Source organism: Lepeophtheirus salmonis, chromosome 5 (assembly GCF_016086655.4).
Source record: "Lepeophtheirus salmonis chromosome 5, UVic_Lsal_1.4, whole genome shotgun sequence".
NCBI lineage: Eukaryota > Metazoa > Arthropoda > Copepoda > Siphonostomatoida > Caligidae > Lepeophtheirus > Lepeophtheirus salmonis.
In genome coordinates this window covers 27,241,365-27,266,475 of record NC_052135.2, presented here as the reverse complement: position 1 = coordinate 27,266,475, position 25,111 = coordinate 27,241,365, and the positions used below count along the sequence as shown (strand labels likewise).

The window sequence follows — 25,111 nt, the reverse complement described above, 5'->3', positions numbered from 1 at the left end:
GGAACCAAAAATATTGATTTACATTGTTTAAAAATGTCAAAACCTTATTTATTACCCCTTCATTGGTCCTAAAATCACTGCCCAGGAGAGAGGAAATCTGAGACTAATCACTTTAGGGCCCTAATAAATTTCTACTTTTTATTGTCACAAGCATAGACTTGAATTTGAATGAATATACTAAAGCTTTAAACCAAGTAACGAGACACGACCGTTAGCATGAGAAGATGCAATGGTGCAGCGTTTTAACACTTTTTCGCGAGGTGTCACTTTTCATATGACGTCAACTGTGTCATTTTTCATACTGACTTAGTCTGGTATATTATAAAGAGGATGATTGTCGATTGATGAATCACGCCTCACACTCTAAAATAATTTTGGCGGATGGAAAAATTGTTTTATTCTTTGTAATTTCGTGTTTGAATATCCTACCGAAGAGAAAAGAAGAATCATTGTTATTAATTATGATAATTAATAGTATAACAACAAATGAATAATTTAAGACGCAATTGTCAATAAATGTCATAGGCGGAAACTCTGAGTCCAGACTTTACTTGAAATCCATCGTTTAATTATAAATACTAGTATATATTTTTAATTAATTAACATCGTCATCTTTGAACTCGAATCAACAAATTAGTGGGTTAACAAAGCACCATATGATAAAAACCTTCTCTATCTAAGCTAAGTTCATCTTGTGGATCTTAAATGAGCATCTGCTTAAAAGTAAAATACATTAGATAACTCAATTATAACTTTTCAATTCTCCATAGATAGATGCTTATGATTTATGTTTATATCTAAACGTATACATAGCCAGTGTAGAATACTAATTAAAGTGAGTGAAAATGGAATATATGGCAATGGTTTCTACATATTACCTACCTATAGAGAATAGTCGAACATAGACTTTGTTAACTAAGTCTTCTGGGACTCCTTAATATGATAATATGAGTTACATATTGTTCTCATTTTTTACCGCAGAGTGCAGACCAATAAAATATGTCATCCTTACAGAAACACATATGTATACCTAATAAATATTAAGTAGAGTTAAAATATAGCTTAATGTTGGGTGTTTGAAGTAAAGATATATAATTTTTATTTAAAAGAAACAAAACAGTTGATATTTACTCCTTTATTAGTTTCACTTAAAATTATAACGTAAAAATTTCGAATTTTCGTCACTATAAACAAATAGCGAAGAATATTTTATGTCGTTATTTTGAACTTTACAATCGTATTTTTTATTAATTTGGAATTAGGTCATTAGAAATAGTGAGTCAATCCATTATCTATGGACTGTGTGATGATCTATAAGACTATATGGAACAAGGATTATATGAAAGGGATTACATTAATTGTAAAGTGTTCCTTGAAGTGAAATGTTTCTTTAGAAGATGAGTTTAATGACCCAAGAAATTAATTTAAAGAATAAAACTTTCGGGCTTGATATGAAATCATTTATTCAAGTTTTATTATACTGCTACCCGTAATAGTGAGTAAAAAGACCATTCGAGAACATGAGACCATTACGTCAATTAACTATTCTACCAGTATTTAAAATACTTCTTATGATCCTTTCAATTTAAGAGGGATAGCCAATATGAATGAAGTGGAGTTTCTGGAGAGATTTTCACCACGTGTCCGGATTAAATTACGCCCTTCCCGTATAGAATGGGGTGTACCATGGAAAAGACGGGTAGAATGCCTGGATCATTCACAAAAGGAAGAATAAACTTTGATTCCTAAAAAAAGGAGATGGGGCGTACTTTAATCACTGGAGGTCCATTACTGTATTGAATGCCTCTTACAGAATTTAATCGGGAGTTTTGTCGGTGCAAATGGAACCCGTATTAAATAAAAATATTAGAATGACTTAGAAAGGCTTCTTGAAGAAAATGGAAATTTAAAAAAGTACGGCGGATTTGGTGTTTATTTTAATGAAAACCCGCATCTGATCTATACTTATGCGGATGGTGTCACTTTAACAGGAGAAGCTTATTCAGACTCAAAGCTTCTTAAAATAATCAATATCCTGCTGGACTTATTCGAAGAGTATGAGAAAAAATCTAGCTTAAGAGTCAACAGGTAACAGACCTCCATTCTTCCTTGGAAGCCAAGTGCAGATTAAACAGTAAGAAGTTATCTAGTAAAATTAAAATTGAGATCTTAGCATGATTTGGGAGTGTCAAGGCGCTCATATTTTGATTGGCATTCTATAAATTGTGCTATTACCAAATTTGAATCTTCAAAAAGTTGATCTATATAACACACAAGTAGTTCTCCTAATTATATGCAAATCTTTGCCTAAATTTGCTATCAGGATGATGAAAGAGGAATAAGAGTGGCTTAAAAAGCTATTTCACCAATGCTGTTTGACTCCCATAAAAAGGCCTAAATCACTCATTGAAGGCGGAAATACACTTCTATTGAATATAATTCTGAAAATATGAATCAAGATTTTTATCGATATGTCTAGGAAATCGGACGTTGAATGGAGGAGACAGGTTTCATCCTGCAAGTTCTACCAAAGTCTCATGATTGGTACTGCCCTCAACAACGAGAAAATTGCAGCTTACTACCCGGTATGGGCTACATCTCAAGTCATTATTTGGTCAGCTGTTCTTTTATTCAATGGGGATTCTATTCTGGATATAAACTGAGGCAAGGATAAGAAGGCTGTCTTCTTTAGCAATGTTAGCACTCCAGAGAAAGAAGTCCTGAAAAAAATAAAAACTCTTTCATTACCTAGAGGCGCAAACCCCCTTTTGCGATGGTCGTTTTTACTTCCCTTTAAAAAGCGCAACAAAATGTTTTATTGTCCCCAGACCCTGGCATCTTAAAATGACTTTTATTAAACCAATAGACGAAGCTCAATCTATTTGTGATTACTATTTAAATTTGTTAGGACTTCGAAAAATTGGAGAAAAATAATTTTATCTTCCCTTATTTATATATCCGATGGTAGGAAATTTAACGCTCAATTTCAGACCCTCTGCCAATTGTATCAAATTTTAGAAACAATACAAAGATTAAGATAAAATTTTTAACAATATGCCTTCGCAGAATTTTGACAGCCATGCGATCCCCGAAGATTCGTCGGGATCAATATCAAGGAACTGGAAAATGGGCCTTTGAATACTGTAAACTCTTCAGACTCTCTCATAGGAAGAAGCAGTCTAAAGCTATTGATTTTGCTTTATTAAACTCTAAGGCATTAATTGCTCGAAAGCTTACACACTATGAACCAATATACCTTTACGAACTTAGAGCAATTTTTATAGCATCCACTGCTAGATATACGACCCTTTCCTTGAAAATCCCCAATGCTGATGACAAGTCCTGGATCACAGTGGCAAAAGAAGTATCCAAAGGTATCACTAAACATAAGAAGCTAATAAAGTCAATCCTCAGAAGTTTTTAGAATTTCTAACCCGGATTCTTGATTTCTAGTATTTATTTTGGTTTCAATTATTTTTATAAAGTAACAATTATGGATGTGTTTTATTAATGATTTTTTTTTTTTTTTTTTTTTTTTTTTTTTGTTAATGATGTGTTTCATTTTTTTAATATTTTAAATCAAATAATTTCCCCCACAAGAATTATCTGCTTGCATGAAATGGGCTATTTTGTGTTTTCATTTTTGAACTGGTCTCTTTGATAGAACTTTTTTCAAAGTTCTTATATGAAGCAATAACTTTAAATTATAATGTTTATTTATGTATATTTATTTACGTAATAGATTTGTACATATAAAAGGAACGGTGAATTAAAAAAAAACACTCTATGCTATATTTACAAATATCAGACGAGAATATGATTGAAATGTTCTTTTAGACAGGAACATTGAACATCTATTTTATGTCTTGTATACATATGATTTGAAACATTAAAATGAATTCAACCAGTAGCTCGGAACATCATTTATTCAGCATTGAAATACGATGTTTTAATCCCGAACAATCATCATAATATTTTAAGGAATATTTAACGCATTTGTTACAGTTATCAATTTGATTTTTATGTTCTATTAAGAAAGATGTCTTATTTTGTTAGAACTACAGTCCATTTGCCTCTTGCGTTGCCGGGACATTAAGAATTTAAATTTAATTAAGAACTCTTCTGCTTAATACAAAGCAAAAAATAAAGACCATTAAATTTTAAGAGTTATTGCTTTGTTCTGTGTCAGACGCCGAACTCGCAGTTGCTTTCCTGATCAACAAGAAACCCTCTTTATATCCAAATTACACTTCGGCTCTCAGTTTGTACAGGTGAAGTACTGAGCCTCAAGACAATTTAAACTGCACCACCGCTACATTTCCATTTACTAAGAACCCCTTCTAATATGCTAGAATACACCCCGCCTACAGATTGTGGGCTGTTGGTCTCTGAGGCAAGTTCAATTATATCACAGACGCTTCACTGAGCGTCAAACACCCTTTCTAATTTCCAAAATACATCGCGACCCAGGTTTTACTGGCGAAGTGTTTTAAAAAAAATGCTATCTAAAGGACTGGGTGGCCCCAAAAATCAAAAAGAAATTGTAACCAGAACCGTTTCTGGAGCCTTATTAAGCTACATGAAAAATTTCAGAAAAACCCATCAATTGGTTCGGCTTTGATTGAAGGACAAACACACATTCACATCTAATATACAGATAGATCTAAATTAATTAACAAACTTAAATGAATAAAGTAATCAGATAGGAATAGAGTTGTAAATTATTGAGTAAATAAGAAAAATAGTAAAAGGTTCTCCTTGGGAAGGTATTATATCAAAGATTTGAGACTTTATCAATGATCAGGATGATTTCTTTAATTCCACCTCCGGAATTAAGACTTCACAAGATCTTTTATTGAATTCCATTTTAAGTAGCAATAAATATATCTCCTCTCCTTGATGAAGAGGGGTTTCGACGACTTGATAGCGATAATAATTTATAATCAAAAACAATACCCAAGAGTTGACAATATTTTTTCTGGAAATAAATGATATGCACATGTTTCAAGAGCTATTACAGAGTAAGGATTCCATTTCCTATTTCACTATTTGATTTTATTCATGTTGTTTATATATAAGAAATAAGTATCTCTCGTTTCTCACCATGGCCACTATGTGGGATAGTATGCGAATTTGAATGTGACAATGATTAATATGTTTCACTACGACTTCGAAGGATATCATAGGGTTTGAAAGGGAGTGACTTTTAGCAAAATAAAAACATTGTTCGTGGTCATAGAATAGAATAGACCCAACAGAGGGACTTGGGATTCTAATTCTTTGAAATAATAAAAATTTACAACTGGGCAATTTTTTGGAATTCCTAGATGAGGAGTAAGGACCTGCTCCATGACACGAAATATCATTATATTTTAATATACTCCATATTCAGGCTTGTTACCGTTCCACTATTTTGGCATCCCGTTCATTTTTATTTATTCGTTTAGCGTTTATCGTTCAGCCCTTATTTTAGTTTCGTTCCACGTTCCGTTCCACATTCCAATTATACACTATACTACAGTAAACCGCAAATTCCACTTTGAAAGTGTAGGGATTCCTCATTTGAGAACTTGATTTCAAGATTTTTTAACACAATAATTCGGTGAATATTACCAAACAAATGAACGACGACTTATTGAAATTGATTAATTAATTGTGGAGATGAAGTATAGCCATTTGATTCGCGCCAAGCTTAGGAACAAGACGAAAAAAACTGGACCGTTGATTAGTAAAAAACTCCAGGAAAAATCGATACGTCGTCTAAGCAGTTGATGGGGCTCCACTGGTCTATCAGACCAAGTTTCCAGCCTCCATGATGATGATGGGAATCGTGGCATTAGAAGAGAAGAGGATGTACCCTTATTGGTTCGCGAAAGGCCTAAAAATCGGGAACAAGAACGTTCTCAAGGAGATGACCTTGCCATGTGTGAAGCCCAACTACCCAGAGGGAAACTATGTGTTCCAGCAGCACTATACTGCGGCCTTTACAACACACGAGTGTAGGATTTATTATTTTTAGCAGCCCATTTACTTACATTCACGGCCAAAAGATGAGCCTCGGCCTCATGATTCAGAATTATTGAACCGAACAAGTTCATATGTTCGAGTTAAGGTCGAGTACTAAAAACTTTCATGTTCACTAAGAGACTTCAAATGCAATTTGTAAAGAATTAATGATTTTTTTAGTATTCAAATGGAGTTAAGCAAAAGTTAGACATGCTGTATTAAAATTTGATTTATTTATTAAAAGTAAGGTGTTACTTTCTGGCTGATACAGCAATAATCTATAGCAGTTATAAAATCTTCTCATGTTTTCATACAGCAATTTCTATTTAGTCTCAAAATAGGCCTCAGTTTCGAAAGATTAGCCAGGTGAGGCGGTATTGAATAAGTAATAGAAAAATTAATATTTTATATTGCTGTCAGCTGTCGATTTTTCTGTCCCCCCCACCCCCAAAAAAAAAAAAAACTGTTATAAATGTTATTGATAGGTTGAATTAGAATGATCCCTTATTTAGTCGTAAACAATTTCCAACAATTGGCATTTTCTTCGATTTCTTTATGGAGTAAAGGTTGCAAGATACAATAAAGGTAACAACGTACTGAGTAGGCAAACAATGTAATTAAATCTATTGATTAAGATTTTGATCAATGAAGTCTGGATACAAAGTAATATTAGATTTCCTTGATTCCAAATATTTTTAATTAATTAAAATGCATTTCCATTATATACTACGTTTGAAACAGAATAATTTTATTATATAAATAAATACATAATTGTTACTGACGTCAGACATATGACTCATTTTGTTTTTCCTTTTTATAAAACAGTTTATGCAAAATACTTGCTTTAGGTATATTATTAAAGACAATTTGATCATCAGTCATCACTTTATAATTTCTCTTACGGAATGTTGACAGAAGTTATTAAGGTCAGGCATTCATTAACCCAACTTTTAACATATTTTTATGAAAATATCATTTTATTGTTTCTGTTATTTTCAAGTTTACTACGATCAATATTTTATTTGTAAGAGCTTATAAGTATTGTAGAGTTATTTTACAATAAAACACTTTTTAAAGGTTTAAGGGTTGTGCAAATAGTTAACTATCTTTAGAAAAAGGGTTTTTAATGGAAAACAATCTTCATACCAACTTTTCTTTTCTTTTAAAAGAGCAGAGGGGAAAATCCAAAATTATAATAATACGATAGTTGGGTAATTAACTAATTCTACCCTAACTAATTTTTATTAAATACTAGAGGTAGTACCCGGCATTGCCAGGAGTAATTAGGCATCGGCTAAAATACAAATCTTCAGCGTTACTTTCTGTTTTTCATGAGCACACTCACATGTAACTACGCAATGCTTTTATCAATTCATATGACGTGTTCTGTACTCAAAAATGAAAGAATAATCCTTAAGACTTTGAAAAAAATAAAAGTATGATGGGATGACTAGTGAGTTTTTGGTATCTAGAGCACTCACCAAAAAAAAAAAGTGATTCATATATGTTGAATACAATGTATGTTCACTTGCGAGAGTTAATTCATTTTTCCATACCAACGTTTCTATTTTATTTAAATCTGAACATATACTGAAAATACATATGAAATATCAATGATTAATTTGTAAAAAAAAAAAAAACTACCTATAAAAATTAGAAAAGTAAAAAACGCTTGATACGCTCTTTTTTGCGTTGTTTTTTCAATATTTAATTGGTTGAAACTTGAAAGGGTGTTGGCATTTTCCTTTAATTCCCAGCAAAGAATCATAATTAAATTTCAATCGATTGGAGCAATCACTAATGTTTTTATTTCATTGTATTTAATTGCGGTATAATGATATGGTTTGAATTTGTGAATAAACAAATACATTTTTTTTAATGCCGGCCAAGGAAAACGGAACTTTACTGTTTCTTACCGAATTTCCTTACCTCCAGTACCTATTGTCAAACACTAGGGAACTTGGTTAAAAGTATTTAAATGACTTCAAAGTAATCAGGGAATATTTAAACAAGTTTGATGAAAAAACATCACCGGTTGTTAAAGCTAAGGAGGTTATAAATGATGAGTTTATCTATGAAGAATGATAATTAATAATAATCTCAACCTAATTACCGAGGACATTACTTCTTTAGAAGAGACACTCCATGCATCGATATCAAGCTAGAGCCATTCAAAACTAAATTAAATACATTTTTATATAAAAATACAGAATTCACCGATTTGCACGACTTAGTAAATTCTGAAGAGACAATTTACAGAAACACACCTATTGTAAATGGTGACTTAAAGAGGATTTTCAGCATATTGAGAGCCATTCATACAAAAATAAGGTCGTCTTTATTAGTTCATAGTGACAAGAACATGCTAATTATAAAATGAAATATTGAAATATTAGATTCGTAAGTGTAGGTATTTATCAAAAAAAAACTTTTAGAATAAATTACATTTATTCATAAATACAGTAATATGGGCAAAAACAACAAATGGTAATTGTATCAAAGAGGGTCTTAACTTCAAATGGTTTACAGATAGTTTATTAACCTTAATTTTTTCGGTTAAGAACTTGGGTAAAGTATTATAGTTGTATTCAAATATTCAAAAAAATAATTAAACAGCTCCTTTTTCAAATTTGCGCTTAGCATATTACTAAATGTCCATAATCTCCTAGATAAGGTGCTAGAAAACGACATTAATATGGGAAAGAACAACAAATTGAATGGTCTCAAAGAAGAGGTATCTTGAAATGGCGTGCAATTAGTTTGTCTAACTTAAGTTTCTTCGGGTAAAGACTTGGGTAAGGTATTATTTATATTTTCAAAAAATTATTACAACTACTTTTTCAAATTTAAGATTATCATATTGCTAAATATTCATAATCTCCGAAATAATATGGACAAGAATATCCTCCTGCATGTTCTCAAGGAGAGAAATAGCTTTAAATAGTGTGCTAGATGTTTGTTTACTATCAGTTTCTTCTTTAAAGACTTGGGTATGCTCCATGGATTCCAACATGTTGAAGTACAATTTATTTAAGATGAGTATAAGTCGTTTTAAATACTGAACACGTTAATTTACTTTTCTTCCTTAGCTTTAAATTTTACAGCTTGAGGGCTTGACGAGGGTTTCTCTTGTAGACCTTAAGGCCAAGGTATTTCTTAACTAGCCGGTCCATGGTCCTTCTGCTGACGTTGAACTCTCTGGAGAGGCCACTGACGGTGACCTTGCCTCTCTTGTCCTCGACAGACTTTTTCCCGGCAGAAACCATTCCGTCCAACCTTCGAGGCCTTGACTTAGATCTTGTGGTCGCCTCAGGAGTCACTTTGGCTACATCGCTGTAAACCGTGGTGCGGCTGCAGTTCAGAACCTTGGCAATTTCAGTGGGTGTTTTTCCCCGCGCGGAAAGTTCCCAAATTGCAACTCGACGTGTCTCCATATTATTGGCTGTTGTTTCACTGTTACTATTTAGATTTTGCAGGAGGTTTGTTTATAAGTAGTCAAGACCCTTGCCTCGAATTATATACCGGTTTCAACTCAATATAATCACAAATATGTGCAGGGGGTAAAATTTAAAGGAGTGTTCAGTTTTAGATGCCCACACTTGTATGACTTGGATGATGAAGAATGAGGATTTTACATCGAATATGAAGTATGATAGAAAAAAGATGGATATATTTCTTCTCATAATTAGTATAAAAATGTCATATTACATGAATATTGCATATATATAATTTACATTTGTCCCTAATATTTTGTATTATTTATTGTTAACAACTTCAATTTCGTATCCTTTCGTCATTATTAATTTGTTAGACTTTACATGTATAATTACTATTAAAATTTCTAATTTATATTTTCTATAATATTTAATCGTTTTTTTAGTTGTGTTATTTTTATTTATCAATACTTTTTTAACTTAATATCACAAATATAAGTTATAATACTTTAATTTATAAATTTACAAGTAATTTATTGCTACGAATAAAGTGACAATAACTGGCTTTTGATTATTTAGTATATGACATATCATATTAGCGACTTTTATAAATATTTGTTAATTGATATATAATATAACAATATGGAAGTTTTTTCATGATTTTCACAAAGTAAAATAGGTATTCATGAATTTGAAAATTTCAACTACTTTTTATATTAGTTCTTCGGGTGTTCTTTGAAATATATGTATATTTCTAAAGCAGAATCACGTAATATTCTATCTTTTATAACCAACACTTTAATCAATAGTCAAAAGGGTGATAATTTTGGTAAGAATGGAAAAGCGTGCGAGGAGAAGGGAAGAAATACTTATGGCATCATTGATTAAAAAATTTACATCTTCTTCTATCAATCAAGAAAATTATGATACACAACTCATTAAATGGCAAAAACAAGTGCTTAAATGGTCACAAAAACGGGGAGTAGTAGCTTTGGATGGTTCGCAACTAGTTTGTCTGGCATTAGTTTCTTCACTTAAAGACTTGGGTATGATAATTAGGTTTTCCAATATTACATAGTCAATAAATATTACTTTTTTTATCACTTAAGGCTTAGTTATGGTTGATAGGCTCCAAGAAATGGGGTTCAGAAAACTCATAAAAGACAAAAACAACTGCTTAAATGGTCACAACAATGGGGGTAGTTACATTGGGTGTAGCATTATAATTAGCAATTGTGTATATCCTTCATGATAGTAGTATGTTGTTATATAAGCATAAATAACTGGGAAAATATATTTTTTTGATGCTCTTAACAAGGAGTAATATCGCCGGACATTACTACTTAATTAGCTTTTGCTCTAAATCTTAAAGATGGATTTATTTCTAACATTTTTTTATTAGTATATTTATTGTCTAATTTTATGATTTTGACATTTACTTTATTATTAATAATTAGTTCGATCTCATCGGTATAAATATATCTATCCTGTGCACAATTTTATATAGCAACTTTCACATGAAGAAGAGGGGTGATATCTTTTTGATTAAACTCCACGTCTCGCTTGTGTCTTGCAACCTAAAGTTATGACATATTTAACTGTCAGAACAAGAAAATATTATTTGGATCAATCTATTATTTCAATATTCTGTATATATAATTTATTGTTATTTGTTATGTGATTCCAATTGTTTAATTTTGTATATTTAACATAAATGTATGATGGTATATTTTTTAGTATGTAGATTATATTTAATTAAAGCCTTCTTTTTTAAACTTTGAACATCAAATATATTTTGAAATACTCTACTTTGTCGTTTCATTACCTATTATTCTGAGAATAAGGTTCATAATAAATTACAATTTCATGGAGTGTGACGTTTTCAAATCTATTGTAACGGATAAAAAACGTAGAAGTCAATTATACGTAGTATATCTTCATTAAACATTTTGCTACTAAATACTTACAGTTATACTCTCAAAAATCATAATAAAGTAGGCAGATGATAATCACATCAGTATTTTAAACAATGATACCATATGTATTTATTTCCCCCTTCTCCTTGCACGCGTTTTTCTCTACAATATTATCAACTTTATGACAATAGTACAATATGTCTCGCTCCCGCCTTTTTCCTCACCCTCGCTCGATGCCCAGCCCTATGAGTGACTATGTGTGAATGTACAGAAACGATAAATGAGATGATACTTTCCAAAAAAACTTTCTCAAAAAAATAAAAATCCCAGTCTCATCCTACTCTAGTAATAGGTAGGATACAAAAAATCAAAAATAACTTAATCAAGTACTTAAAATAGGTTCTTGCGATGTAATTTCATTGAAACAAAAATGGATTCCATTTGTTGGATAAACACTGAGTTATTGCACATTTTCTAAGCCGAAAATTGAATATTCTTCACATACCTCCTGAAAAAACTGAGGTCACTTGTTCTTATGAATTTTATGTTTATATATATATATATATCGATAGATGCCATCTTTAAAGCCAATGCACATCTGTTTATGTTTATTTTATTAATTATACTACAACGCAACCTTTCATTAAATCAAAAAGTTATATCTCAAATTAGAAATATAAATTATTGTATTTAACGTAAATATCTAAAATACAGTTGATAATAACAATTTTAAATGTTAATTAAAAAATATACAACATACAAACACACTTCCTTATAGTATGACATCACACTTTAGATTGAAGGTTTTTTATAGTGGACGTCATAACATCTCTTCAATATTTCATATTTTGTTTATGAGTCATTGTGAACACAATTTTGCAAGTCCAACAATGACTATGTCAGTTGATCGGGTTTTTTTTTAATTTAGCTATTTGATAAAAAAAAATCGGAAAAAAGTTTAACGGATCCTACCCATATTTTACCGGAGATTTACGGAATTTGACAAAAATTAACTTTCTTTTAAAACGAATTTGAAAAGGTTGAATTCAAATGAATTTGTATGAGTTTGAAGTCGATTTTTTTTAAGCTGACAAAAGAAAGAATACGTAGCCATAGTTAAATTAGCTATTTAGGTTTCATAGCCAACTAAATTTGTGATTTAGAAATTACAATTTTGCAAATCCAATAATGTTTAAGTCTGTCGATCAATTTTTTCTTTAAATTTTGCTACTTGATAGACAAAATCCTTAAGTTTACCTAATCATATCAATATTTCACACAGAATTGTAAATTGGTTTACACAGAATAGATAGCTGAAAAAAAAAAAAAAAAAAAAAAAATTCGAATTTATGGAGTAATTAGTGATAAAGTGTCTATGCTAATTTTTTTTTTTAGAAAAAAGAAGAAAAACCTTTATAAGTAGGTATGCCAATTTTATGGGGGCGCCTTCTACTTTTGTAACCTACGTAGCAATAATATATTTTTCGCTTTGCAAAGTTATTTTCTTACTTTTAAAAGGTTATAATAATTGAATTTTATTTCTCCAATTTCGAGATAGAAAGAGAAAGTATGACGTGCAGGCAAACTAATACAATGCACCCCAAAAAGTATCATATGGTATGAAAAATATTAATGGTCCGGGATTTTTATCTCTATTCTTGTCTCTTCTAAAATAATAAGCCCCTTCCAAATAAAATATTATGCACGGCCGAAGAATACGAATTATTTAACTCTCAAAACAGCAACAGAAAAAATGTCGTAAGAACGAAACTGTAGAAGGGAAGATCATCGCGTTAAGAGAATGATAAACTCGTTGAAAAAGATCAAGAGAATCTGATGTAACTACATTCTCATTCTTTAGATAAGAATTATGGTTATCTTACTACTTATTATTATTAGCTTATCCATGGAATTCTAGATAATAATAAATAAAATGCCATGCTTCGTCGTTTATTATCTTCAAATAACTTCGAGCAATGACGGGTACTCTATTACTATTTGTCTAAATGTAGTAGCTTTATATTCAAGTTAAATTTTATTTAGGTAAATAATATGTGTGGACATGTTGTTTGAAATAAAAGAAGTTAAGAATCAAGGTGACTATATGTAAGCTAAGTTGATAAGAGATTTATTTGCTTTTGTTGACAATTGTACTGGCTATTTTGAAGACGTCACAGAGGAGTCATTTGAGGAGGAAATTCAAAATTATATAACTAATGATATTAATACATCATATGATAGTATTTTATTTTCTTATTAGACAATTCTATAAGTGTAAATTTTTACCCTCAGGCTATTGTGGTAGTAAAATTTTTTTTTTTTTAAATAGATTAGAAGTTGTAATGAACAGATGAAAAAAAGTTCAGAATATACATTTTCAAATAAATATACCGAATGATATATTCAGAATAAGTAGATATAATACACTAAATATGAAATGCTCATTTGAAAAACATAAACTATTATTAAGATCTGAATTTGTCATTTATAAGAGAGAATAATATTCAAATATACTAACAAACAATTTAGCTGCTTAGAAGATGATTCTTGAGTCAATAAGTTTGAAAATTACAACGGCATTCTAAGATTCCAATAAAATCTACAAGTGTTAAGAAGTCACTTATATTTTTAATCCATAATCACTTAATGGTTCACATAACTATTTATATGCAATAGCAGAATAGAATATACCTTACAGACTAAACTATCGAAAAAAGAGAGGCACATTTACTTTAAAATCTAGAATCATCTTCCACTTGTTTTTCGATCACAAAAGAGACTCACAAATATTAAAGAAATCACTAATCAGGGATGAGGCTTAAAGTGTCCAGGTTATATAATTATTCATATAGACCATACAATTATGCGTTATAGGCATCAAGGAAACTTATCAATGAAATATTTTTCTTATAGTAGAAGGCGAAGCAGAATTGACTTAAGGAGAAAAGGACTCAAACACTTCAATTAAGGAGAAGTAGATGAGTACTAGATATTATAGTCAATTATTCTGTCATTTTATGGAACTCCATAGTTCTTATATGTAGAAGTATACGATGATTTGGTAAAAGATCTGGAAGAATTTATGCGTTCTTCAGCATATAGACAATGATTCACGAGGTCAGAAGTCACTATGATAGACCTCGATGTAAAGCACATTTGCACAATGTTAATAAATATGATATCCACCGAGTGAGGAACAAAGACTAAGAGGCGAGATCTTTAAACAAGAAGTTGAAGAGAGGTTCAGAGGACGTATTGGATATCCAATCGGAAAGAATTTAAATTCCCAAAGAACGGAAGGGATATAATATGAATATATCAGAATCCTTCGTACGAAAGATCCATCCAAATCACTATAAATTAAATGTATTTCCACGCAGTTCACAACTTTTTTATCCTCCTTCGGCTTCTTGTAATGATCTATAATTAGCATTTATCAGTAGTGAGTAAAACTGAGCTTGGGTCCCCTGTGACGTCATCAAAAAATGGTTAGCTAACGTCAACCAGACTGCAATGTAAGTTTCTTATCAACACACCTTATATTTTAGGTAGTTTACAAACCTAGAGGGTGCCACCCTCAAATTAGTATACTTACTTATAGAGGTTTCTTATTTTTTCAAAAGAAAATAAATATATGCATTTCTTCTATCGTAAAATACTCTGTCAAATGTAATTATTTTTCTTAGTTTTTTTTTTCAGCTAACTATTTTTCATGTACCGAGCTAAAACTCTGTGTAAAATATTTTTTTGTTTCAACAGCTCTAAACATTAAAAATCGACTTTTTAAAGTTAATTTCGTCGACTTTCAGATATCTCCGGTAAAATATAGATATGATCCAGTATACTTTAGACTTTTTTCTATCAACTAGCAAAATTTCATAAAATTATTTCAGCAGACATAGACATTATTGCACTTGTAAAATGTTGTTTCGTAAACACAAATTTAGTAGGCTACAAGACATAGAAAACAGATTTTTATATAAAGCGACAATACATTTTAATGTCAGCTACAACTTTGTAAAAAAAAAAAAAAAAAAAAAAAATAGTCATTACAGCTATAATACATTCAAAAATTACCTTTTCATAATTTGTCTATTGAAAAAGGTTAATTTTCGTCAACCTTCTGATATCCCCCGAAAATTACAGGTATAATTCGGAAAACTTAACGGTTTTGTTTATGAACTGTCAAAATTATTTCAGCTGATATCGACATTATATGACTTCAAAAAATTGATTTTTACTAACATATTTCGTTTGATAGCTACGAGACAAAGGGAGTACATTTGGCTATGTCTAATAATATATTGTTTCGTCATCTACAACTCTTTTAAAGCAAAATAATCATTTTAAATAGCTCTAAAACATTCAAAATTGAAAAAATTTTAAATTTGTGTTTTAAAAAAGATTAATTTTCGTCAACATTCAGACATTACCGGTCAACTAAGGAGAGAATTAGGTAAACTTAATACTTTTATGAATCAAAGGGTATAATTTTATAAAATTGCATCCACTGATATAGCTTTTTTTGGACTAGTGAAAATTTGTTTCTTAAGCACAATGACTGATAAACAAAATATGAAAGAAACGTTCTTACGTCATCTATATAAAAAAACATTCAATCGAAATTGTGATGTCATCCAATAAGGAAGTTTGTTCCATGTTACATATTTTTAGTTATAATTGAAAATTGTTATTACCAACTGTATCTTATATAAATATATTCATTAATTTATAACCTCTTCAATTTAATGAAAGGGTGCGTTGTAATATAAATGTCAACAGATGGCTCTGAGTGTAGGACATGGGACACAGACTCATATAAAAACTGAATCTTCAATAGGTAAAGAAAATAAAAGTCAACCATCAGCTGTCGGCAGCCATGTTAGGTGCCTATAATTTGTATATGAAGATATAAAGGAGACTTATCTCTCAATTCGAACATTGGAGGCACAACGATATTCTCGAAGCTGTATAGCGCCTTAGATAAGGATAAGATTCCAGTTCTTCTCCTTGCCCTTTAATCCAAATTGATTTATTTACTATGTCGTCTGTTAATGCCTATAATCGGAATCCTTCCTTTGGTTAAAGCACTCTTACATTCTCAACGTTCAGCGTCTACACTCACTTACATCTTGCTCTACTACCTTATCCTTCTCATTCATAAAAAATGTTATACAACAAAGTCAGTGTTCCTTGAGAAGTATGTTGCATCAGAACCAACAATAAACTATAATCACTTTATTACAATAATCTTTGCTACTATTTATTTTTAGAAATAACTAATATAAAAGAAACATGATATTTAATACATTTGTATCATTGATTCTTAAAAAGAATATGTTTCGAAAGAGATAAATTCTTTTTTTTTAATTATCAGAATTGCTTCATTATGAAGCTTATTTGAAAATGAACACTGACATTTCGTCTAATGTCAAATTGACGAGAATTTCTTCTTCCGATTTGAGAGCTATATTACCCTTCGATTTAAGAATATCAAAGGAAGATTGAATAAAACTCGGATCACTATCCATATTGAAGTATCAGTTTCAAATGGTACTGAGACTTGGTTGGCATAAGTCAAAGGTATTTCCTACATGACAATACGTTTTTGTCGAGTGGAATGACAATGTGAAAGCAAATACTCAGGTGAGTAGCTAATGCAACTTCCCTTTACACCACTTCCGACTTACGACCTTTTTAAAAGGTTTTCAGGAACGTTAAGACATTGTATCATGTCTAACGTTCCTGAAACCCTTTATCAAGAATGGATAAATGGATCGTATTTTCTTGGACCTCAGGTCTTTGAGAACATCAACCAATTTCCTACCTTGTTGAAGATTTTATTCCGTTGACATCTGTATTTTTTAGAATGGTCTGCAAGCTTGAAAATCATATTCGTTTGCCATTGGAGCTTCTGTTTTATGACTTGAGCTGATGAGAGAAAATAGGGATGATCCAATTGCACATTTTTAGGAGGTGAGGAGGACCTCCTTGTAGGAGACTTACATTTTCGACGAGTTCTTGCGGCTTCTTCTTGAAGGCGAGGCTAGAATGCTTCAAATAGAGTAGGCACAGTATTTTTTCTCAGCCTTACAACGTCCAGAGTCCGATTCAAGTATTCAGGAGTAAAATGTTCCAAACAAATTCACAAAAACTTTTTGAGTGTAAAGTCATCTCGCTTGAGGTTCCTTACCCATTGTATACAACTCTCTGGATACTGGGTCGGAACCCCATTATATGAAATTGAATTTCCATCAGCATACTTTTCTATACCAAATGCGACACAAGACAAGGTAATCGGTCGACTTGTATGTACCAATAATTTGCAATAACTTATTAATGAATAAGTAAAGCCACTTAAGAATTTTTCGTACAAATAGGTACTCAAGATGGCTGCCAACAGCAAAAGGGTAACTCACTCTTTTCTCCTTTTTATTCTATAGGTCCAATTATTAAATAATTCGGTAATGTGGCATCTATTTATATAAACATAAAATTCCAAAGAACAAGTGACGTCATTTTTTGAGGAGGTATAAGAAGAAAATTCAATTTTTGGCCTATAAAAAGTGCTATAACCCGGTGTTTATCCATCAAATAGAAGTCAATTTGGTGTCAATAAATTATACACTCAATACACATCGCAGGAACCTATTTAAAGTCCTTGATTCAGTTGTTTGTTTTTTTTTGTAATATATTTCACCTCTGTAAAAATAAAATTTATAATGGATAAATATTAAATACATAATAAAAATATTTATGTTTATGACTCATGCTAGGCTGATTATGACGTCACAAGGTTTCATCAGCATTTTTGTATTCATTTTATTTTATATTATTATTTTTTTATACATATTAAAGTTCTGCAAAATCATAAAAGTTTGTAATCCAAAACAGAAAACAGACTAATTCCAAATAATAATTATACAACTAAAAAACATAAATAAGTGAATGTAAGAATTTGAAATATTAAGTGTTTAATTAAAATAAGGATAACGCCATTGAAGGAGGAAAAGAGAAGAAAAATTGGTCGATAAGTAATCAGATCAAGAAGTGAGGTTCTAGATCGAGTTCTGACAAATAACCATAAGTAAACACTTTATATTCAAATTGTGTTTAACTTATCAGTTATAAGTATTTCCCTTCCATGGAGAGGAAGCCGAGGATTATAATCGCTTATGAGATATTTTATATTATTTAACAACATGATCGATGCTTTGAATTTAATTACGTGACGTCTAGCTATTATTGAACAACGCTTATGGAAGAAAAAAAATTGACATTTAAGTTTATAATCTATGAAGATTCCTCTAGAACTTTATTTACTTTTTATGACTAGAATGAGGCCAATTTTCCTTAGATAGAATGATTACCTAAGAGCTTACGCATTATGCTTTTTCCTTATTTTAAAAACATACGCTAATCGCTCTCGAAATTTCCTTTCATCTCATTTTAACTATTTAAACAAGCGTATTGGCGACTCAGGAAATTAGTTATTAAATATTGAGTGCAAAGTAAGTGGGTCTAATAAATAAATATATATTCAGGATCATGTCTTTGGAAAATAGTAGTCGTGTTCCAGTGACACTTAGAGATTTCTTTTGGAATGATCCATTTTTCTCTTCGACGTGGGACGACTTCCATAAGGTCCAAGAAGAAATGATGAAGCGATCTCAAGAAGTGTTTGAAAAGTTTCAAGAAGATGTGAAAAAAATGGATAGTAACATGAACAGTAGTCGCTCCTCCTATTCCGTTCAACAGGAATCTAGCTCGTCCGGTAAAAAAGAATCTTCTTCAGCAGATAAAAAGGATTCTTCCTCTTCCATGACTTCTGAAAGGAAGGAATCATCTGTAGGGGGACCTGGTGTCTCATTTAATAACAAAGAAAGATCTTTATTTCAAGACAATGGAATCCATGGGGATGCCAACCCATGGTTTTTCTCTCGAAGGTAATCACTTCATTTTGATCACAGTTGAAAATTTATATTTCATTTTTTTCTTTAGGTGGCTCATGCCCAGCATATTCAACAATGATTTCCACAAGGATTTAAACATCTTTCAAGACAAAGACGAACAAGTTATTCGCATCAAAGATGAAGAAGATAAATTTGAAATCAGTCTTGATACTCATCAATATCGCCCTGATGAACTCAAAGTCAATATCAAGGATGGAGTGATAAGTATTGAGGCAAAGCATGAGGAAAAATCTGAAGATGGTTGCAAGTTTGTTTCAAAACAATTCATGAGGAAATACACACTTCCCAAGAATACTAAGCCCGAAACAGTCAATTCTAATTTGTCCTCTGATGGTGTTCTAGTCATAACTGCCCCTAAAATTAAGGCAATTGTTCAGGAGGGTGAACGGGCAGTTCCTATCACAATGAAGAGTTAACTACATACAATGTATTCCTGTTATTTATATAAATTAAAAATATATTTTGGTATGAATCTCTCAACAACAAGATTTGATCTTTTCATTCATGATCTGAAATTGTTTATTCAAGTGAATGTTGTATTCAATGTAATTTAAGTATTCGAGTTAATGTAAATAAAACATAATATTTTTTTTTCGTTTGTATGTAAAGTATCTCTGTTAACACATTATGTAATAGGTTTATTAATAAATTAAAAATATGAATGTTGAGGTTATTATTAATTAAGAGGTAGCGAAATGTAGATTATTATGGCTTAATTTATTCATATCTACATAAATCCATGAATAATAGACGAACAAGAGGAAGTAGATAATTTCCTGGTATTTATGACACGTGTTTTTGTTTAGCTTTAATTTTTTGCCATCTATGAGCTATAGACGTATTTTTGAGGTGTAGCTAACTGCAAACATAAATGTATATTTGACCATTTAAATATGAATGAACGATTAAATACTCTCACAAAAGGTAAACGTGAATTGCTTCATTTACATAATGTACCTACAACAGGCAACAGATCATATTTGCATTTCCAAAAATAAGACACTTGGACTTATGGTTATGGGGGGTAGATGCCGTTAACATTTGGAGGTTAATAAATTTTAACAATAAAATATTATTTATTCTTGTTTTTGTATTTTTATAAAATATATTTGTATCTATTGAGGTTTCAATTATATTTGATTTAAGAAGACTTTTAAAATGTAAAATTGGTCCTCCATAAAATTGTACATTTAATTAATTTATAAAAAAACGTCACTGAACAAAATTTCAAGAGTAGACAGGATCGGAGAAAGAGGACAGTTAGGAAGGAGATACATGGCTGTGGAGTTTTTCACGCAAAAATTTAACTTTGTATGATACCACATATGGTGTCACTTTATAGTTTTTGTTATTTTCCCTCATGATGTATGGAATTTGTTCCCCCCTTTGTAGAACTCGCCTTCTTCATTCCGTTAAAAAGGTGAATTCATGGAGGTTACGTAGATAGTTATAGTTTTAAAGTCTTAAAAACAAGTAGTGGTCGTATTGACAGGTTTTTTTTCCACTCGTCCAGTATACTTGGGAAACAAGTTCTTTATATATGTATATGTATTACAGATATTTCTTCTGAGGTAAAACATCTAAAGGATATTAATACCAACCTACAAATCAAATTTGGAGTCTATGAAGCAAAAATAGAGGAATTAAACAAGAAGTTGAAGGAGAAAGATTGCCAAAATTGGGACGCAGAATCAAAGTTTTAGTCTTTAAAAATGCGCATCTCTTCGGTATTTAATTCAGACCAGATAAATTTTCTTAGTTGTAAGTCTTGATATTCCAAAATCAAAATTTGATGTGGTACTCTAAATAGTTCAATGGAGGATTAATCTATTGTGCCAATACCTGTTTGGATGATTTTGCAAAAATAGAGGCTGATTCAAATCTTATATATATATCAATTTTAAAAAATGGAAAAAAATTTAAACTTAATAACTGAAGTAGCGGTTCCATTAATTAAGTTGTCTATAAATGTCACCAAATGTCATAAATTTTTATAAGTATGTAAAGAATAGAATGCAAATACATTAACGAGTGTAAACTGTGATTATCAAAGAAAATAGAATAGCGTCTTCTACTTTCGGAAGCAGAAGCATGTGTATACGAAATAAAGTAAATTAAAGAAATTATTATTAAATTAATAATTCCATTTGTTTATAATAATTAAGCGTGTATGTAAAATAAATAAGGTAATTTTTTTGCATTCATTTTTTGTCTTCAAGTTATTTTTGGTCCATTTGATATCTGTCACAAGGGGCATCGAAATTTCGTGACGTAACTCTTCTTATTGGGCTCTGGTTATGCATTCTGTTTCAATAACATCTTTTATAACTATGGTTTTAATTAATAGTTTATGTTTCTGGTTTATTCTAAAGAAAAAAACATTACGCTTTTCGAACCCCAACTCCTTTTTCATAATTACAAATATGTTCCTTAAGGAAAGGAAACAATATCCTCATTATGTATTCCCCAACCAAACCGGAGTAAAAACAAAAAATGCCTTTTACATAATATTATTTATGATTTTACTACTTCATTTGTATCCATAGATAATTACTTATACAATTCATTGTTGAAGGAAGTGGAAGATTTATGATTTGTATTGGTATACTTTATACAATCATAATATTAAAATTTCATAATAAAAAAGAATAAACTTCCATAACATACCTTAATAAAAAAAGAAATACAATTTCAAATGTGGTAGAATCAAGTACGATTTTTTTAAATGAGCGTTTATAGAATATTATGAACATACGAACAAATATTTGTAAATACTAAATAGTTTAATCATCATGATGGGTATAGAAATAATTACTACCTTCAGTTGTTTACGTTTGTGTTATATTATAGGGATATATTCGATATCATATTCAAATTCGGGGATTTAAAAGAAATAAAGATACAACATTTTGAAAATAACTCATAATCTGAGTTTTTAGAGCCATAGCAGTCAAATAATTTTGTTATTACTAGGGAAACAATTATTGATTTAAGTAAAAAAAACTTGTTTTAGTCCCGTTGGACCAAAAAATCATTTAAACTCTCAAAATAATCTTTTGAGAACCTGTAAAATAGTTACTTATCCATACCCATTGGTGCAGTACATTTGTTCAGTATGGAATTAACTCATGAATTCTTTATTCCTCCCCTTCTCTGTTATCTGCTCCCATAAAGGATCCTGAGGATGCGAACGTCGTTCTTTTGATTCCTATTCCTATGGGGTGGGATGCAATTCAAATTTAGGTAATTTTTAAATGAAATATGGAGTCCCGTTGGCTTATTACCAACCCTAAAATTATGCTTAGACTGAATTTCATGGAGTTCTTTAAGATCACACCTTTATTGAGCCATATAATGGTTTTGTAATCTGCAAACTGATTCCTGACGTATTTGGACATATGAGGAGGATCGCAGATTGCAAATACGGTTGAACTTTTACATAATTGAAGGAATATTGTAGAGATGGCTTCAATATTTCTGAATTTAAAAGAAGGAATCAAACTTATAATACAACTTACATACATACTAATTAATAGTAGTTTTATTTTTATTTTTCAGTGATCCTACTTAAGCATGAAATATATTTTTATTCTTGTATTAATAATATCGTAAAAAATGAAATGTTTTTACAACGTATCTTTTCTATGAATTTTATAAATATAAAGCGGCGCAATTTTATGTTTAAATCGTCATCACATTAAATAGGTAATGTTCCACAGTCTGAAAAAGGTCAAAATATGAATTCGAATATGGGTTCTTACTTTGTGTATAGAGTGTCTCTTCCATAAATACCTCAATTATTAAAATCTATTGGCTGTTTACTGAGAAAATCCGGAGATTAGTGGCGAAAATTAAAACAGTATTCTCTTTGAATTGTACGTACTAAGAACTGGTTTCCACGGTTAACCACGGAATTTGTTTATTATGATCACACTCACATTATGGGTTTCTTCATTTAGGACTGTCGTATTTTCAATCACAGAACCTACACTTTCCTACGAGTGAATTGTATGTTTCTCATTCAGTGATCGGAAAGGACTGAGCATAAAAAAACAAGACACTCAACTCATCATTTATAAGGGTCTACAAACTTATTCATCTAATACAAAGTACAAATACAAAAATACATTCATCAATTTTTATCTGTTTTCTATTTTTGGCCCAAAAACGTTGAAGACAATTTGAAAATAAAAAAGTTCAAATTATCTATTAGCGATTACAAACTTCTTCATTTCATAAAAATGGATTCCGTAAATCAACTTAAATATTTTTTCACCAATCAATATAAAAATATTCAAGCTTCCTTAAGTGTTTTCAGAATTTTTCTTTCTCAAATGGAAGGGGTAATTTTTACCCTCAAACTGCCACTCAAATCTGCAATTCATTACATCTTCTATTTATGAGCGACAACAAACTGATTCATCTCATAAAAACTGTTCTAGCTTGCGCATGTTTAAAAAAGAATTCTTTTTTAATTAGAATGGTTATTTTGGGCCCAAAACGTCGAAGACAATTAGAAGGGACATTTAAAGTTATTAAATGAAGCTGAATATTATAACTTTTTCTTGAATGTTTGCAATGTCAATATAGTTTAAGCCCTCTAGAAAATTATCAGAATACATTTTTTTATGTCTATTAAAAAAATTCATCAAATTTATAATTTAAAAGAATAATGAATAATAAAATATTCAAGCTTACTTAGGTTAAAAATAATTCTCTATTAATTAGAATTGTCACTTTTGGCCCAAAAACGTCGAAGTTAATTCGGAGTTTATTTTAAGTTAATAAATATAGATGTATATAGTAACTTTTTCTTGAATAATGGAATGCAAATATAGTTTCAACACTCTAAAATATTATTAAGGTAAGGTTTTTGTAATGTCTTAAAGAAAAAGTCATTAAATTAATTATTCATTAGTTGTTTTTTTTGTTTTTGTTCTTTATGGCGTTTTATGAGTAACGAAACTTCTTATCGATCAGCTGTTCGAGCAACTTAATAAGTAAGCGAAAAAAAGACTCCCTCCTTTGTAACATAACTACATTAAATACTTTATAAAAAGTTGAATTTGGTCACTCAATTTAAGCAAGTAAATCTCCTGTGGGTCGTCTTTCCTCCTTAATTTTTTTGATAATTCACTTAAATTTGTTTTATTTTTATATTATTCTTCTATCTCAACTTCTCACATCAAAAATTAAGAGTAACTGAAAAAAATGACTTAATAATTTATATTGTGAGAACTTATTCAATAAAATTAACGTTTTTTACAAGATAATGTTCTTTAAATTATATTAGTGATATTTTTCGAATAATTAATTGTGCGCTCCGCTATTTAGCATTATATTAGAACACTAATAATAAGTAATGAAGTCATTTTCCTTTAGTCACTTTTGATATTGTATGTGAGAAGTTGGGCTAGAAGGAGAAAAGAAAAATAAATCAAACTAATAGTGAGAGCAATGTTACGACTGATTGAGAGTAGACAATGAAAGTATCCAATATATATTTTCATTTTTTTTCCATTCTAAAAGTTTGTTAGACCTTTTTAAGTATCTGAATGATACTATTTACTTTAAACCTCACGCAACTTATCTGATGTCATTTCCTATTTTGATTTAATTCTTTTCAAATATTTGTTTTTGAATAATTTTATGTAATTAAGTAATTTCATTAGTAGATTTCGGTATATGTACAGTTGTAAATATTATGATAGAATTAGTTTATACCCTTAGAACCAGCAATTGCATATTATTCTTAGTCTTTTACTAATCAATTCCTTTTCTT

The 25,111-nt window shown here is 30.3% G+C and overlaps 1 protein-coding gene and 1 long non-coding RNA gene across 4 annotated transcripts in view; one reads left to right on the top strand and one right to left on the bottom strand.

Moving 5' to 3' along the window:
- LOC121117837 (uncharacterized) overlaps positions 1-25,111 on the bottom strand; it is a 90,819-nt gene that overhangs the window by 51,234 nt on the left and 14,474 nt on the right. The window lies entirely within an intron of this gene.
- LOC121117834 (uncharacterized) lies at positions 18,837-19,991 on the top strand. Its single transcript, XM_040712345.2, has 2 exons — positions 18,837-19,302; positions 19,358-19,991. The coding sequence occupies exons 1-2, from the start codon at positions 18,905-18,907 to the stop codon at positions 19,743-19,745; spliced, it is 786 nt and encodes a 261-aa protein (XP_040568279.1). The 5' UTR covers positions 18,837-18,904; the 3' UTR covers positions 19,746-19,991.